Source organism: Urocitellus parryii, chromosome 4, assembly GCF_045843805.1.
Source record: "Urocitellus parryii isolate mUroPar1 chromosome 4, mUroPar1.hap1, whole genome shotgun sequence".
In the NCBI taxonomy this organism is placed as follows: Eukaryota; Metazoa; Chordata; class Mammalia; order Rodentia; family Sciuridae; genus Urocitellus; species Urocitellus parryii.
Window position 1 is genome coordinate 62,217,786 of NC_135534.1, and position 16,582 is coordinate 62,234,367.

A 16,582-nucleotide genomic window follows, 5' to 3' on the forward strand; every position below is an offset into this window, starting at 1 on the left:
TATGAACTAATCGATGTACAAAAGGAGGAAAAGTAAAAGCGTTCATAATCCCATCTACCCAAAATCAACAATTTTGGCATAAATCTTTCCAGACCCTTTTCTATCTAGGGCATGTTTCTATAACTAATGAAATTAAAAACAGTTTAAAATGCTTCCTGCTATTCCCTCTTATGTAAGTTTCCTGGTATATTTATAATACAAGATCTCTTACAAGCATTAGCAATATAATTCTAACTCATCAGACATACTAGAACTTGTTCACCTGTGCTCATGATCTCCCAGCCTCAGCTTCTAGAATTGCTGGTACCACTGACTATCACACCTACACATCACTAATTGTGGAAGTTCTGAATGTTTATATAACCGGATCAAGTAGTACATATGTACTTTTGAACACATGGTTCCACTTTTCATTGGCATAAAAATTGCAAAGAGTTAATATAAACCGATGTATTAACGTTGCTATTGATCAATGACAAGCACATTCAGGCACTGAGATTAACACATGGATTTACATCTAATCATTACAGAGACCTTTTTCCATATATTTCCTCTATGCGAAATTTTCCCAAAACTACTCAAAGATATGCATAATTGGAATTTCTGCAGTATGGTAGGGCAACTTAGCAGTGGAAAGGATCGTGCCTGTTTCTACATCTAACAGTGGGTGCTGTCATGGATGACTCATAAAATAGATTATTTTTCAAGTTGGAATTTGGAATTTTTTTATTGCAGGTGCCACTAATTGCCCAGGATGAAAATGAGGATGTAGTCTACAGTTGTCAGTAGTGGTATAAACGGTGCTCTTGTCCCCTGCTACCCTATACCCAAACATGTATACCTCTAATAATGCCTGCTCTGTGCCTACCTCTTTCTGGCTTACTGGTATCCCAGGGTTGGAGTCCCTGCACATCTGGCTGTCCATCCCCTTTGGCTTCATGTACCTATTGGCTTTGGTGGGAAACGTTACTATCCTGGCAGTGATCAAGATGGAGCGCAGCCTGCACCAGCCCATGTATTTCTTCCTGTGTATGTTGGCTGTCATTGACTTGGTCCTTTCAACCTCTACCATGCCCAAACTGTTGACCATCTTCTGGTTCGGTGCCCGCAACATTGGTCTGGATTCCTGCTTGGCCCAGATGTTCTTCATCCACTGCTTTGCAACTGTGGAGTCGGGCATCTTCCTTGCCATGGCTTATGATCGATATGTGGCCATCTGTGACCCACTACACCATACCTCGGTGCTCACCCATGCAGTGGTGGGTCGTTTGGGGATGGCTGCCCTCCTCCGGGGGATACTCTACATTGGACCTCTGCCCCTACTGATTCGCCTGAGGCTACCACTTTACCGGACCCGAATCATTGCCCACTCCTACTGTGAGCACATGGCCGTGGTCACCTTGGCATGTGGTGACACGAGGGTCAACAACTTATATGGAATGGGAATTGGCTTCCTAGTATTGATCCTGGATTCTCTAGCCATCACTGCTTCATATGTGATGATTTTTAAGGCTGTTTTGGGACTGGCTACCCATGATGCCAGGTTTAAAACCTTAGGTACATGTAGTTCTCATATCTGTGCCATCCTCGTCTTCTATATCCCTATTGCTATTTCATCTCTCACCCACCGGTTTGGCCATCATGTGCCTCCCCATATCCATATTCTTCTGGCCAATTTATACCTCCTCATCCCACCCATCCTCAACCCAGTTGTCTATGCTGTCCGCACCAAACAGATCCGAGAGAGACTTCTCCACATTCTCAAGGCAGAGACTCGACCCAGATGAATGGCCTTCTATGAGGCATACAAATATTTCATAACAGGAAGAGGGTCTAACTGGGGGACTCCCATGAAATTCCTGGGCCTTGCCCAAACTGTGGAAATAAGGGCCTAAAACCAACACTAAAATCGGTATAGTCTATGCAGTGTAGACTCAACTTCTGAAAGTAGAAGACGGAGCATAAATTCTTGCATACTTATTATTACCTATTCAACTTTAGAAAACGAAGTACAATAAGCATAAGCCTACAGACCAGAAGAAATCATTTCTGTTCTTCTTGGATACAAAACTTCTAGTTTCTCTGGGAAGTATCTTGAAACAACTTCAAGAATGTAGAATTCTAATACCTTCTTGAAGGTGGTTTACAAAGTCTGTTCAATTTTTTTCAGACTTACATGGTATTGGCAAACTTTTCAGCACTTTCAGCTTGCCCAAGAACATCTGATGGAGGCAACATGAATGCTAGAAATCTTAATGGAACTTTGAATAAGAAGTTATTGCCCAAAGGAGTTAAATTCCTCAGACCAGATCATTCCCCCATCTAAGTAGATAGGAGTGTTATAAAATATCCCACACATCCTAATAGGGTTAATTGGAGCAAGTAGGAGATTAAAAGGTCAAGTATAACTGAAATGCCAGAAGATGGCTAGGAACAAAGATAGGAGCCATCAGTATTGGCCACATGACTGGGGCCAGTGTGTTCTCCAGTGGCCTTCTATAGAGGACCCCAGTATCTTTTGACACTTGGGTAAACAGCAGTTATTCCTGCTAGAGAATCCAGAGATGGAAATTAAGCTTACATATTGCACTCCTAAATAAACACTTCTACTGTGCCAATCTGAGACCACAGCTGCCACCTCTCCCAACTGAGCATGCCCCTAACTCTCAAGACTCGAGTACCCATGAGTCTCTGACTGTACTGTGTCCATCCATGTCTAGGGCATTAAGTCCATTGCTATAGCAAGCTGGTTGGATCCCTGGACCCTAGAGCCAAGTTCTTTATGTATACCTGCACATCAAACATGAGCTCAGATTCTAGCCTGTACTCTAGTCCCAGCCCTGAGATTATTCAAGTGGAAGCTAGGTCACTATGGCACCCAGATATAGGGGTTTTTCTGCACATGTACATGCTGTCTCTGGCCCAACTGTCACAGACCCCAGAGCCACTGGACCCCTTTGCACAGCTGTGCTCCCATCCCTGGCTCCTTCACAAGCACTTATACCTTGCACACGACCAACTCAATGGGGGGCGGGGGTCTGTACCCCAGACACCAGTGTTATTACCAATTTAGACTGAGTCCTTCCATGCATGCCATGCTTGATGTATCCACAGGCACCACTGCCACAGTCAAGGTTAGAACCAATTCCAAGAATTATCACCTCAACTTCCCTGAAGAAATTGAGCCATGTTAGCCATCACCAGTGAGGACCCCGACACTGCCTCTGCACGCATCCAGAGTTGGCCATTGAGGCTGCATGCAATTCTCATCAGTCCTGAACACAGGTGACAGCTATATGGAAACACCTTCCTGTGCCATCACTAATGCCAGAATTTTTGAATCCCACCCATTCAGTGTACTTCCACACATGAGAAGTCCTTTTCCCACCAAAAACGGTCCATAAAATCTAGAAGAGATGTCTATGCATGTGATAAAGCAGTTACCAATGTAATATAATAAACATGAAAACCCAAAAATATATCGCCACCAAAGAACACAAATGAAGAAATGAAAATGTAGGAATTATCTGACAGAGGTAGAAATGGTTAAGCTCAATAAGTCTCAAGAGATGCAATTCAACAAAAATAAGCAATAAATAAAACTAAAATACAAATTCTGAAGTTACAGGATGCAATAAAAAATGTAATAGTACTGACAGCAGAACTGATCATGCAGAAGAATCTGAACTTGAAGACATTTTGAAAACTGTCATAGGAAAAAGACACAGCCTATGACACAACATCAAGACCTCATTTTTTTAATTTGTAGGCATTCAAGGATAAGGATAAAAAGCTTAAAGAAGTAAGAGAAAATTCCCAAATCTAGGGAAAGGTATAAATATCAAGGAACAGGAAGATGAAAGATTCAGATTCAATTCAAGATTGTACCAATTCTCACTATAATCAAGCTATTTAATTTAAAAACTAAGGGTCCTGAAAGCAGAAAAGGAAAACAAGTTACATAAATTCTAAGATCTGTTGGAACTACCTTTTATCAGAAAAATCATAGGCCAGACAACATATTCAAAAGCTGAAGGAAACAAATTGCCAATCAATACTCTCAAGGTATCCTTCACAAAGAAATAGATAAAAGCTATAAGGGAAATAAAAGACAAGATGCAGGGAGAGGTAAGATAGCAGAGGGGCCAACCTGCCAAGCTCTATTTATACCAATAGGTTACTTTAGGTCATTGGCATTATTAGTACATATTGTTCATTGTATTACTAGGCAGGTTACAGACTTAGCAAAATTATGCAGCTTATTCCTCAGTTACATACTAAATTGCAATGTGCAATGTTAGGAGCTTTGTGTAGCTCCCAAGAAAGTCCATTGCACAGAGTTATTGTTACATGAGCAGGTTTAGGCTCAGTGAAACATTGTGTCTAACAAGAGTAGAGGTATCCTTCACAAATGAAGAAATAAAACTTTTTTTACAGATAAAAGCTAAGGATGTTTACCAACAGACTCTAAGAAATGCTAAAGTTCTTCAAGTTTAAGGAAAATGCTACTAACTAGTAACATTAAAGTATAAAGCTCACTGGCAAAAGTGAATATTCAAACACAAAATACATGATTATTCTAATATTATAAATCACTTTCTTGTAGGAAGTTTAAAGACAATATTAGCTATTGTAACTTGTTTAAAAAATGCACTACTCAAAATGTTGCTATGGCTGCTGTCCCCCAGATTCTGCTAATAATTTAATTCCTAATGCAACAATGTTGAGGTAGGAATTTCTAAGTTAGCATTATCATTGCTATCATGGGACTGAATGTATTATAAAAGTGAATTTGGTCCTCTGCTTGCTATTGCATGTATACTCTTACCACATGACTTCTGTCATTATGATATAGTACAGCCCTCATTGATAGGCCCCTTGATCTTAGCCACAGCCTCCAGAACCATGGGACAAAAGAATTGCCATTCTTCATAAATGTCTGGTCTCAGGCATTCTGTTATAGCAGCACAAAACAGCAGATGTAAACTGTGACATTGGGCGCTGGGAGACTTGTATAGGCAAACTGTCTATACTCAAAATTATCAATTTAAGGTGTCAACCTTAAAGCAAAAACCTAAAGGTAAAAAATTAAAGTTAAAAACTGGGGCTGGGTTGTGGCTCAGTGGTAGAGCACTCACCAGGCACACGTGAGGCACAGGGTTCGATCCTCAGCACCATATAAAAAATAAACAAAGGCATTGCGTTCATCTACCACTTAAAAAAAAATCAAAGCTTATCTCTACAAGAATACTCCAAAAAATAACAAGAGGAATAAGCACTGTCGTTAATTTTGAGGTTGTTTATCAATAACTCTTTGGATTGGAGCATTTAATCCGTTTAAACTGAGTGGCTAGCTCGTGAATATAAACCTGTATGCTGCCTAATAGCACAAATAGACAGAAATTAAGGTGGAGAAACCTAGGATTTTGGAAGATTCACTTCTAACTCGATCACCAAGTGGCTATTAATGATTTAAACTTAAATGCCAACCAACAAATCACAAATGAGGTCATCACCAATGTGTTTCAGTAACTAATACAATCAATAGTAATGGCATAGTTTTAAAAGATTCCCTTCCAGTTAGAATAAACTAAGTTTTAGAATTATGGCCGATCGTCTGAACTATCCAGCAAATTTAGCCAAAATTCACCAGCTAAGGAAGGTTAGTAAATCATTTGAATAATTATTCCAAACATGCAGCACAGGTTTTGTTTTTAAAGATCAGTTAAACTTATTTCTTTCATCATATCAAGCTTACCTTTCTATCCTCTACCTCTACCTACAAGTTATTAACCTGATTGAGTACTCCATATTCTTTAGCAGCGATTATTCCTGAATCGGCAATGTTGGCATCACCTAAGGATTCATTAGTTGGAAAGTTTTTGTTTTTTGTTATTTGAGTGTGATAGCACATGCCTAATCCCAGCAACTCAAGAGGCTAAGGCAGGAGGATTACAAGTTGGAGGTCAGCCTCTGCAACTTAGCAAGACTGTCTCAAAAAATAAAATGGCTGGGGATATATTTCAGTGTCCCTATGTTCCAGCCTCAGTACAACAAAAAAAAAACTTTCAGGTCTTTTCCAGACCTAGTGAAACCCTAAAGCCCAGAACTTCAATGCTTTATTAACAAGTCCCCTAGGTGATTCTGATACCTACTAAAGTTTGGGAACACTCCTCTAGCAGATGGTCATGTTTTGCATTAATAAACAGAAAATGAGATGATTTCTTTCTCTATCCTGCTTCCCATTTTTACTACTTAATGATCAGGTCCAAGCTTCTTTTCCATGGTACCTACTGCCAACCCAAGTTCTGAGTCCTGAACTAACATACCAGAGTAAAGAAAATGGAAGGTGAATCATCTCTGATCACTGAGTAGTTGATGCAACAATGGAAAAGAAGCTATTCTATGGGGACATGGCGTGGGTGGGCAGGCTGGCATTTGTCATGTATCCAACATCCTTGTACTCTCCCAACCTATCTGCAGGAACTGGGGCCACCTATGCCTTTGACTAAACCAGGGTCCTCTTATAGAAACTGGTCCCAGCATAGTCCAGAGGGAGAAAATTGCCCTTGGCATTATAAGGGCTTGTAAACTTAGCTATTCCTATTTACATGTATGCCTCCTTAAATTCAATTCTGAGGAGGAGGAAAATGGCGGGCCAGAGGGAGGCAGCATTCTGTATTCTGTGGTCCAGATCCCACCTAGTTGAAATACTGCATCTGGGTGTTAGAAGACCCCTATACAACTGCTCTCTGCAGAAATAACCAATGATGTGACCCCGTACAGTACTCCAGGCCTCAGGGTTTGAGCAGGACACCTGGTGTCCAAACAAGACTGCTGGATCATGACACCCAAAACCCGAAGCTCTAGCCAAGGCAAGGCTCACGAGCACCTTGGCAGAATCGCCTATCGACACATCTACAGATCTCAACAGACTTCAATCCGCTCCCACACAGGCACTCAGCTGCTACCTACCCACAGCACAATGCCATCATCCAGCTCCCCACCACACCTCACCAGACACCCCCAGTGCTGGAAGCAGACTGCCTCCATCTTGGCTCAACATTCTCACCATATTTGGAGGCAGCTTCCACATCAGATCTCCAGCAGCCAGGTACTAGGTTTCCAATTTCCTCCTCTCCCCAGTGGCGCAACCCAACACAGGTGTGCAGTGTGACCAGGGCACTGGCCACGGGAGCCCTGGTGTAAGAGGTTCCTCAACTGGGAACCACTAAGGGAGAGGGAGAGAGGGCTAAAGTTTGGAGCCCAACAGACCAGAAACTGGGAGATTTCCAGGTGAGATAGGGAGATAGTCCCGGGCGGTCAAGTCATACAAGTGGTCCCAAAAAGACGTGGGGTGTGAAAGAACGAACAAGGCTTGTCATCGGGGCATTTCCAACAGCATTCCCACACCTGGGTTCCTGGTGAAAGTTGTTTCTTCCTGTTGCTTACATCTACCCCTACCTGAGTTACCTTCAGTGAGTCCATGACCGTCCTGGAGGCAACCTGAGCTCTCCTTGGATGAGGTGTTGGGTGTGCTCTGGTCTAGCCCACCTGCTCTATGGTCATTGTCTTCCCCTGTCTGAAGTGCTCTCTAAATCCTTCCTTTCCCCAACTTCTCCATCCTGTGTGAAGGTTGCCCTGTTATGGTGATCCACATGCCCTGCTTCTGAAAAACCAAGGTGCTTCTTTGGGTCCCAATTTGCCGATAGAAGAGTGAGAAGCTTTGGTTTCATGAGCTAGTTACAGGCTTTGATAGTTTCTGCTTTTCCTATGTGTATGTGTGTGCATGTCTGAGTTCAGTTTTAAGTTCCCGGGGGAAGAAGTCACCATGTTCTGATGGCAGCTGGAGTGTACGTAAGTACCACTGAGACTCCCTGCTAAGACCAGTGGTTAGCTGGAGCATCTATGCCAAGTGTGATAGCATGCACTTAGTGTGTCCACCTTCAAGTTTACACAGGGCTCCAGAGGGTCTCCCAGTTTCGTAAGAATTCCAAGTATCAGTATTTAAAGTTGAGGTGTTTCACATAAAACCTGGAGAGATCTGACTGCTCTCAAAGGGAAATATGGTAGCTGGTACAATCAAGTAGGAGAAAGTTTGAAGAGCAGCCTTAATAGGGGAGGGAGCTAGATTAGACTAGGAATGAAGAGTGGAATTGAGGGTGTTGGGTGCAGGACAGGCTGGTCTGCAGGGCATGCCAAACAAAGTTAGCTGAAGAATGACCTGGCCTCTCACACCCTCTGTCTTCTATATCACCTGTTTGTTTCAAGCCCAAACGCCCAAGCCCCTGCTCAAGGCTGAACACTCAACCCCCGGCTCAGGATTGAACACTTAACCCCCCTTGGGCCAACAAGGCAGCTTGCAGACTGAGACCCCATTAGATGTGGGCTATAAAAATTCCCTGTGCCTGTTCCTTCCCCCTATCATAAAGTTCATTCAGACTCGGGTGGGTAAAATTTCTAATCAAGCTTTTAACCAGCTTCTCGGGAATTACCAACTCCTGGCTACTGATGATACCTCCAATCGAGACCTATGCCCAATGGACTGACGTCATCATGGATCTCTGGCAAGGAACCTTCGTTGATACCTTCTCTGCCCTCCTGTGGGGGCTCTTTACTTCCCTCCTCTTTCTCCCACACCACCCCATTTCAGCAGGAAGCAGCCAGAATGAATCGATGCCCATTCTCATTTAATAACAAAGGGGGGAATGTTGGGAGTCACTCCGGCTCCAAAGACTAATTTCCCCCAAGAAGAGCCGTCCAATGGTGAGCCCTGCTGGCTCACATGGTCCTTACCCATCAATCAGAGCCCTGCTGGCTCACCTGATCCTTGCCCTCCAATCAAAAAGCCCCCATGCCAACTGTCAAACCACCCCTGGCTCTATAAATATGCAGAGCTGTTCCTCAATAAACGGGCATTTGCTCCAACAAGCCTTGTTCGTTCTTTCAGGGTGCAGTCTCCCTGCACAGACTTGTGGGTGCCACTCCCTGCTTCCAGGATCAGCCTTCCTTCCCTGATTACCCTCACCATCCTGAGGGCAGAGACACCAGCTTACAACAGACAACTCCACCTATTGAATGAGAGAGAAGCGGGAAAGATAAGGATCTCTAAAACTAGCAACAATCATGGTTTCTTCAAATATTTTTTTTCTTCTACCCACCTATCCTCCTGCCCTCACATCACAACATATGTGAAACTCAAGAACCTTGTGTGAAATAATAGGATTTTGAGGATGGGGTCATCTAATATAATAGAGGTATTGTATATGCCCCCCTTTTATTTCTTTCCCCCACCAAATTTTACTATTTTAACCTCCTATATTTTTCTAAATGCATGTGTTTGTTTTATGTACTCTACTGTCTTCCCATGTACATGTGTACCCTAAATTACTTCCAGTCTATTCTCTTGCTACTAACCTTTAGATTTCTCATTCACACTTCCTAAGATATTAACTCTATATCCTCACATCCTGTCTCCTCAGTATATCATCTTATGCCCCATCCCCCAGTTCACTGTTCACCGTCAAACTGTAAACCCTTTTACAAAACTACTGATCATATTTTAGATAACTGAATCCAACAATCCAATCTCAATTCTGTACATTGAGACTAAACTGTAAACGTCTTAACAATTTGTTTATAGGTGGTATATTGTTGATATTGGAATCTGTAAACATTGTCCTTTTCCACAAAGGAGAGATCTTGGAACACTACAGGAACATTATAAACATAGGGTAAAAACAATAACAACCCAAACTCACAGAGCTGGAAAGTAAGACACACAAGCAACATGAAAAGACAAAGGAAGAAAGTGCCTCAAACAAATCAAGACACCACATTATTAGAATCGGTGGCCATCACAGCAGAAGAAATGACAGGAGTTTGGGATGTACATGGTCAATGTTCTGTGAACTCGGGAGATATAAGAGCAGATACAGGCAGTGAAAGATCACTTCAAGGAGCTACATAAACAAATACAGGAAGCAAGAGATCACATCAACAGGGAGATAGAGGTTCTTTAAGATTTTTTTTAAATGAAAAACAATAAGCCAAATCAAAAGCTCAAATGAAAGCATCACTAACAGAGTAGACTACTTGGAAAATATGTAATCTTAAAGAACATAGACCACATACTGAAAATGGTAAGAAACCACAGACAGAACATTCAAGAAATATGGGATAGCATAAAAAACCAAACTTAAGTTATTAGGTTAGAGGAAGGCATAGAGGTCCAAACCAAAGAAATGAACAATCTATTCAATGAGATGTCAGAACTTACCAAACATGAATGAACTGGAAATATAAATTCAAGAAGTGTACAGGATGCCAAAAGTACAATATAACAGATCCACAGCAAGGAACTCTATAAATGCCCAACGTACAGAATAAGGAGAGAATTTTAAAACCATGAGAAAGGGATCAATTACATATAGGGGAAAACCAATTGGGATAATGGCAGATTTTTTAACAAAGACCCTGAAAGCTAGAAGATCCTAGAACAACGTATATCAAGATCTGAAAGACAATGTATGCCAACCAAGAATCTTGTATCCAGCAAAATTAAGATTTAGATTTGATAAATAAAAACCTTCCAAGATAAATAAGTTAAAAGAATTTACAGCTAGAAAACTGGCACTACAAATCATCCTTGGAAAAGTAGTCCATGAAAAGGAAACAAAAATAACAATGAAAATTGACAGAGGGAGGTATACACTAAAGGAAAAACTAAGCAAAGAAAATCAAGCCAAGTTAAACAACAAAAATGAACAAATATGGCTGGAAATACAAACCATATTTCAATAATAACCCTGAACATTAATGGCTTAAACTTGCCAATCTAAAGACATAGGCTTGGGCTGGGGATGTGGCTCAATCGGTAGTGTGCTCGCCTGGCATGCGTGTGGCACTGGGTTTGATCCTCAGCACCACATAAAAATAAAGATGATGTGTCCACCAAAACTGAAATATTTAAAAATTCTCTCCTCTTTAAATAAAAAAAAAAAACATAGGCTAGCAGACTTTATTTAGAATAAACCCAACAACATGCTTGCCTCCAGGAGGCTCATCTGATAGGAAAAGACATACAGACTTAAGGTGAAAGGCTGGGAAAAATCATATCACTCACATGGACTTCGGAAGCAAAAGGATGGAAATCCCTGCTTATCAAATAAGATTCAAGTCAAAGTCCATCAAAAGGGATAAAGATGGACGCTACATACTGAAGATAACAATACATCAACAAGATAACAATCACAGCTGCTGTTATTTGAAGCAATTATTTTCATCAAACAAGTTCAAGTCAAATTGACTACAATACACTAATCTTTGACTCTAGCACCTCTCACCACTGGATAGATGTTCCAAACAAAAGCTGAATAAAACTATAGACCTCAATAAAATCAATAACTTGGACTTAAATGACATAGAATATTTCAATCCATATCAAGCAGATACTTTCTTAGCAGCACATGGATCCTTCTCTAAAATAGACTATATACTATGCCACAAAGCAACTCTTAGCAAATACAACATAGTAGAGATACTACCATGCATTTTATCAGATCACAATGGAATGAAACTGGAGTATTTTTTATTTTGTTGATTTCCAACACCTGGAGACTAAACAATGTTACTGAATGAACAGTGAGTTGTAGAAGACATCAAGGAGGAAATCTTAAAATTCCTAGAGGTAAATGAGAACATAGACACAACATCTATCTCTGGGACACTATGAAAGCAGTACAGGAAAGTTCATAGCATGGAGTTCATTCCTTAAGAAAGTCAAATAACCTCACACTACATCTCAAATCCCTAGGAAAAAGAACAAATCAATACCAAAAGCAGTAAAAGGCAAGAAATAATTAAAATCAGAGCTGAAATCAATGAAATCAAAACAAAGTTGGTTTTTGAAAAATTAACAGTTAGCTATGCTAACAAAGAGAACTCAAATTACCAGCATATGTGATGGAAAAGGTAATATCACAACAGACACTGAAGACAGAGGATAGTTAGAAATTATTTTGAAAACTTATAATTAAAATCAATAAAATCAATAATTAACAAATTTCTTAATCTGGGCAAACCATGACTTGAGTCAGGAAGATATACACAATTTAAACAGACTAATATCAAGTAATGAGATAAGACACCATCAGAAGTCTACCAAGAAAAGCCCAAGACCATGATGGATACACAGCCGAGTTCTACAAGAACTTTAAAAAAGAACTAATACTAATACTCTTCAATTTATTTCAGGAATAGAATGAGTTTGGAAGTGCTGCCTCTTTTTTTTATGAGGCCAATATCACCCTGATCCAAAACTAGGCAAAGCCATAAAAAAAAACTTCAGACCAATATCTCTAATAAACTAGATGCAAAAATTCTCAAAATCCTGGCAAATCAAATACAAAAACATATCAAAAGATCATGCACCAAAAGCAACTCTAAGCAGGAAGTGTGACTGGATGTATAGTGATACCAGATTTCAAACTGTACTACAGAGCAATAGTAACAAAAACAGCGTGGTACTGGTACCAAAACAGGCAGGTGGACCAATGGTACAGAATAGAGGACACAGAAACCAATCCACAAAATTACAACTATCTTATCTATACATCCTGGGAACAAATCTTTACTCCTCACACTTCAGATAGAGCCCTAATATCCAGAGTATACAAAGAACTCAAAAAATCAAGCAATAAGACAACAAATAACCCAATCAACAAATGGGCCAAGGACCTGCACAGACACCTCTCAGAGGACATACAATCAACAAGTACATGAAAAAATGCTCACCATCTCTATCAGTCAGAGAAATGCAAATCAAAACCACCCTAAGATACCATCTCACTCCAGTAAGATTGACAGCCATTATGAAGTCAAACAACAAGTGCTGGTGAGGATGTGGGGAAAAGGGTACACTTGTCCATTGCTGGTGGGACTGCAAATTGGTGCAGCCAATTTGGAAAGCAGTATGGAGGTTCCTGGGAAAGCTGGGAATGGAACCACCATTTGACCCAGCTATTGCCCTTCTCGGACTATTCCCTGAAGACCTTAAAAGAGCGAACTACAGGGATACTGCCACATCGATGTTCACAGCAGCACAATTCACAATAGCTAGACTGTGGAACCAACTTAGATGCCCTTCAATAGATGAATGGATTAAAAAATGTGGCATTTATACACAGTGGAGTAATACACAGCACTAAAAAATGACAAAATCATGGAATTCGCAGGGAAATGGATGTCATTAGAGTAGATTATGCTAAGTGAAGCTAGCCAATCCCTAAAAAACAAATGCCAAATGTCGTCTTTGATATAAGGAGAGCAACTAAAAACGGAGCAGGGAGGAAGAGCATGAGGAAAAGAAACAGGGACGAGAGGTGGGAGGGAAAGGGAGAGAGAAGGGAAATTGCATGGAAATGGAAGGATACCCTCATTGTTATACAAAATTATAAGAGGATGTGAGGGGAAAGGGAAAAAATCAAGGGAGAGAAATGAATTATTATAGTAGATGGGGTAGAGAGAGAAGATGGGAGGGGAGGGGAGGGGGGATAGTAGAGGATAGGAAAGATAACAGAATACAACAGTCACTAGTATGGCAATATGTAAAAACGTGGATTGTAACCAATGTGATTCTGCAATCTGTATTTGGGGTAAAAATGGGAATTCATAACCCACTTGAATCAAATGTATGAAATACGATATGTCAAGAGCTTTAATGTTTTGAACAACCAATAAAAAAATAAAATTTAAAAACAATTAAAAAAAATCATGCACCATGATCAAGTGGAATTCATCCCAGGGATGCAAGGTTGGTTCAACATATGGAAATAAGTGAAATTCATCACATCAATAGGATTAGATAATAATTATATGATCATCTCAATAGACCTAGAAAAAGCATTTGACAAAATACATCATCCTTCATGCTCAAAACACTAGAAAAACTAGGGATAACAGCTTTTATGTTGAGGTATGTTCCTATTTGTGCTAAGCCCCAGGCCAACATCATTCTAAATGGAGAAAAATTGAAGGCATTTCCTCTAAAACCTAGAACAAGACAGGCATGCCTTCTTTCACCACTTCTTAACACTGTTCTTGAAACATGGGCCAAAGCAATTAGACAGATAAAAGAAATTAAAGGGAAACATATAGGAAAAGAACTCAAATTGGCACTACTTGCTGACGATTCTATAACTAGAAGACCCAAAAATCTCTACCAGAAAACTTCTAGAACTAGTAAATGAATTCAGCAAAGTAACAGGATATAAAATCAACACCCATAAGCTAAAGGCATTTCTGTATCGGTGACAAATCCTCAGAAAAGGGAAACGAAGAAAACTGCCCAATTTTTCAATAGCCTCAAAAAAAATACTGAATCAATGAAAAAGGTAAAAGATATATACAATAAAAACTACAGAACTCTAAAGAAGACTTTAGAAGATGAAAAGATCTGCCTTGCTCTTGGATAGGCAGAATTAATATTATCAAAATGACCATACTTCCAAAAGCACTATACAGATTTAATGCAGTTCAGATCAAAATTCCAATGACATTCCTCATAGAAATAGAAAAAGCAATCATGAAATTCACCTGGAAAAATAAGAGACCCAGATTAGCTAAAGCAATCCTTAGCAGGAAGAGTAAAGCAGATGGCATCACTATACCAGACCTCAAACTATACTACAGAGCAACAGTAACACAAACAGCATGGTATTGGCACCAAAACAGACTGGTAGACCAATGGTACAAAATAGAGGACACAGAGACTAACCAACAAAACTACAATTATCTTATATTAGACAAAGGTGCCAAGAACATGCACGGGAGAAAAGATAGTCTCTTCAAATGGCCCTGGGAAAACTGGAAATGCATATGCAACAATGAAATTAAACTATCTCTCACCATGCACAAAACCCAAAGTGAATTGGGGACCTAGGACTTAAATCAGACTCTGTCTAATGGAGATTAAGGCCTACTTTTTATTCTATGTGGAATTAGGCCCCAACTTCCTTAATAAGACTCCTGTGGCACAAGAATTAAAATCAAGAATCGACTAAATGGGATGGAATCGAGCTAAAAAGCTTCTTGGCAAAAGAAAAAATCTGAGGTGAATAGAGGTCCTACATCATGGGAGCAAATCTTTACTCCTCACACATCAGAGCCCTAATCTCTAAGGTATATAAAGAACTCAAAAAGATAAACACCAAAAAAACCCAACCAATAAATGGACCAAGGACCTGAACAGACACTGAACAGAAAAGTATACAGTCCAACAAATATGAAAAAAATATTCATCTCTAGCAATGAGAGTAACTTTGATTTGCAATTCTTTAAGATATCATCTCACTCCAGTCAGAATGGCAGCTATTATGAAGACGAACAAGAAGTGCTGGCAAGGATGTGGGGAAAAAGGTGCACTCATACATTGCTGATGGGACTGCAAATTGGTGCAGCCAATACAGAAAATAGTATGGAGGTTTCTTGGAAAGCTGGGAATGGAACCACCATTTGACCCTGCTATACTTCTCCTTGGTCTATACCCAAAGGACTTAAAAACGGCATATTAAAGGAACACGGCCACATCAGTGTTTATAGCAGCACAATTCACAATAAACTGTGAAACCAACCTAGATCCCTTCAGTAGATGAATGGATTGGAAAAAAAAAATGTGGCATATGTACACAATGGAATACTACACGGCATTCAAATAAAATTGCATTTGCAGGTAAATAGATGGAGTTGGAGAAGATAATGCTAAGTGAAATTAGCCAATCCCAAAAATCAAATGCCAAATGTTTTCTGATATAAGGTGACTGACTCATAGTGGGGTAGAGAGGGGGAGCATTGGAGAAATAGATGAACTCTAGATAGGGCAGAAGGTGGGAGGGGTCGGGGGTTAGCAATGATGATGTATGATGGACACTAAAAATCCAAAAACGGATAATTTATCAAACTTCTCACATTTTTTTTAATTTAAGATGGAGTGAAAAAAACTGCTCATTACCTTGACCACACCTTTTGTAACAAAGGTCTAGATGGCCATTGTTTACAAACGTGTATATAGTAGAATTTTTGAAGATGCTGATGACTCTAAAATTCAGCATGTACAAATTTGACCAATTTAATCACAATTTAGTCATTAAACGCAGGCAATAGTATGCTTCTAAGGTGATTCTGCATCACTATTGTCCCTTCCTTAAGTAAAACTCTTAACATTTAAGTTGTTAAAGTTATATTTAAACGGACTGAAGGCTACCACCATATTTGCTTTGTTAATTTGTATTCTAAACTACCCCAGGTAAAATAGATGTCTGTCAGTCAATCCATGTTAAGGTATTGTTCCACACCACCACCACCAGTTTACCCTACCTTCTTTCTTTGGCATGTTAGAAAAAGTGCCTTGACCAGTCTGACTTGGTCAGCTATATCTTTTCCCCTGATGGTTTGATTCCCAAACTAGAATCTTGAACATTCCCAATCACTAAAAGGTGCTGAAGCAATGTTTGATTTTTAAAAATATTTTGAAAAACAGCTTAACATAGAAACTAGTCAGATCCCTGAGCCAAATTCCTTAAAC

General features: G+C 39.9%; 1 protein-coding gene across 1 annotated transcript; it reads left to right on the forward strand.

The window, feature by feature from the left end:
- The first annotated feature begins 833 nt into the window (after positions 1–833).
- Positions 834–1,787, forward strand: LOC113191358 (olfactory receptor 52M1-like). The gene has a single exon (XM_026401072.2). The coding sequence runs from the start codon at positions 834–836 to the stop codon at positions 1,785–1,787; it is 954 nt and encodes a 317-aa protein (XP_026256857.2).
- The last annotated feature ends 14,795 nt before the right edge of the window (positions 1,788–16,582 follow it).

Bases quoted from the DNA above. Each gene is read 5' to 3' on its own strand.
- LOC113191358 (XM_026401072.2), top strand. From the start codon at position 834: ATGTATACCTCTAATAATGCCTGCTCTGTGCCTACCTCTTTCTGGCTT.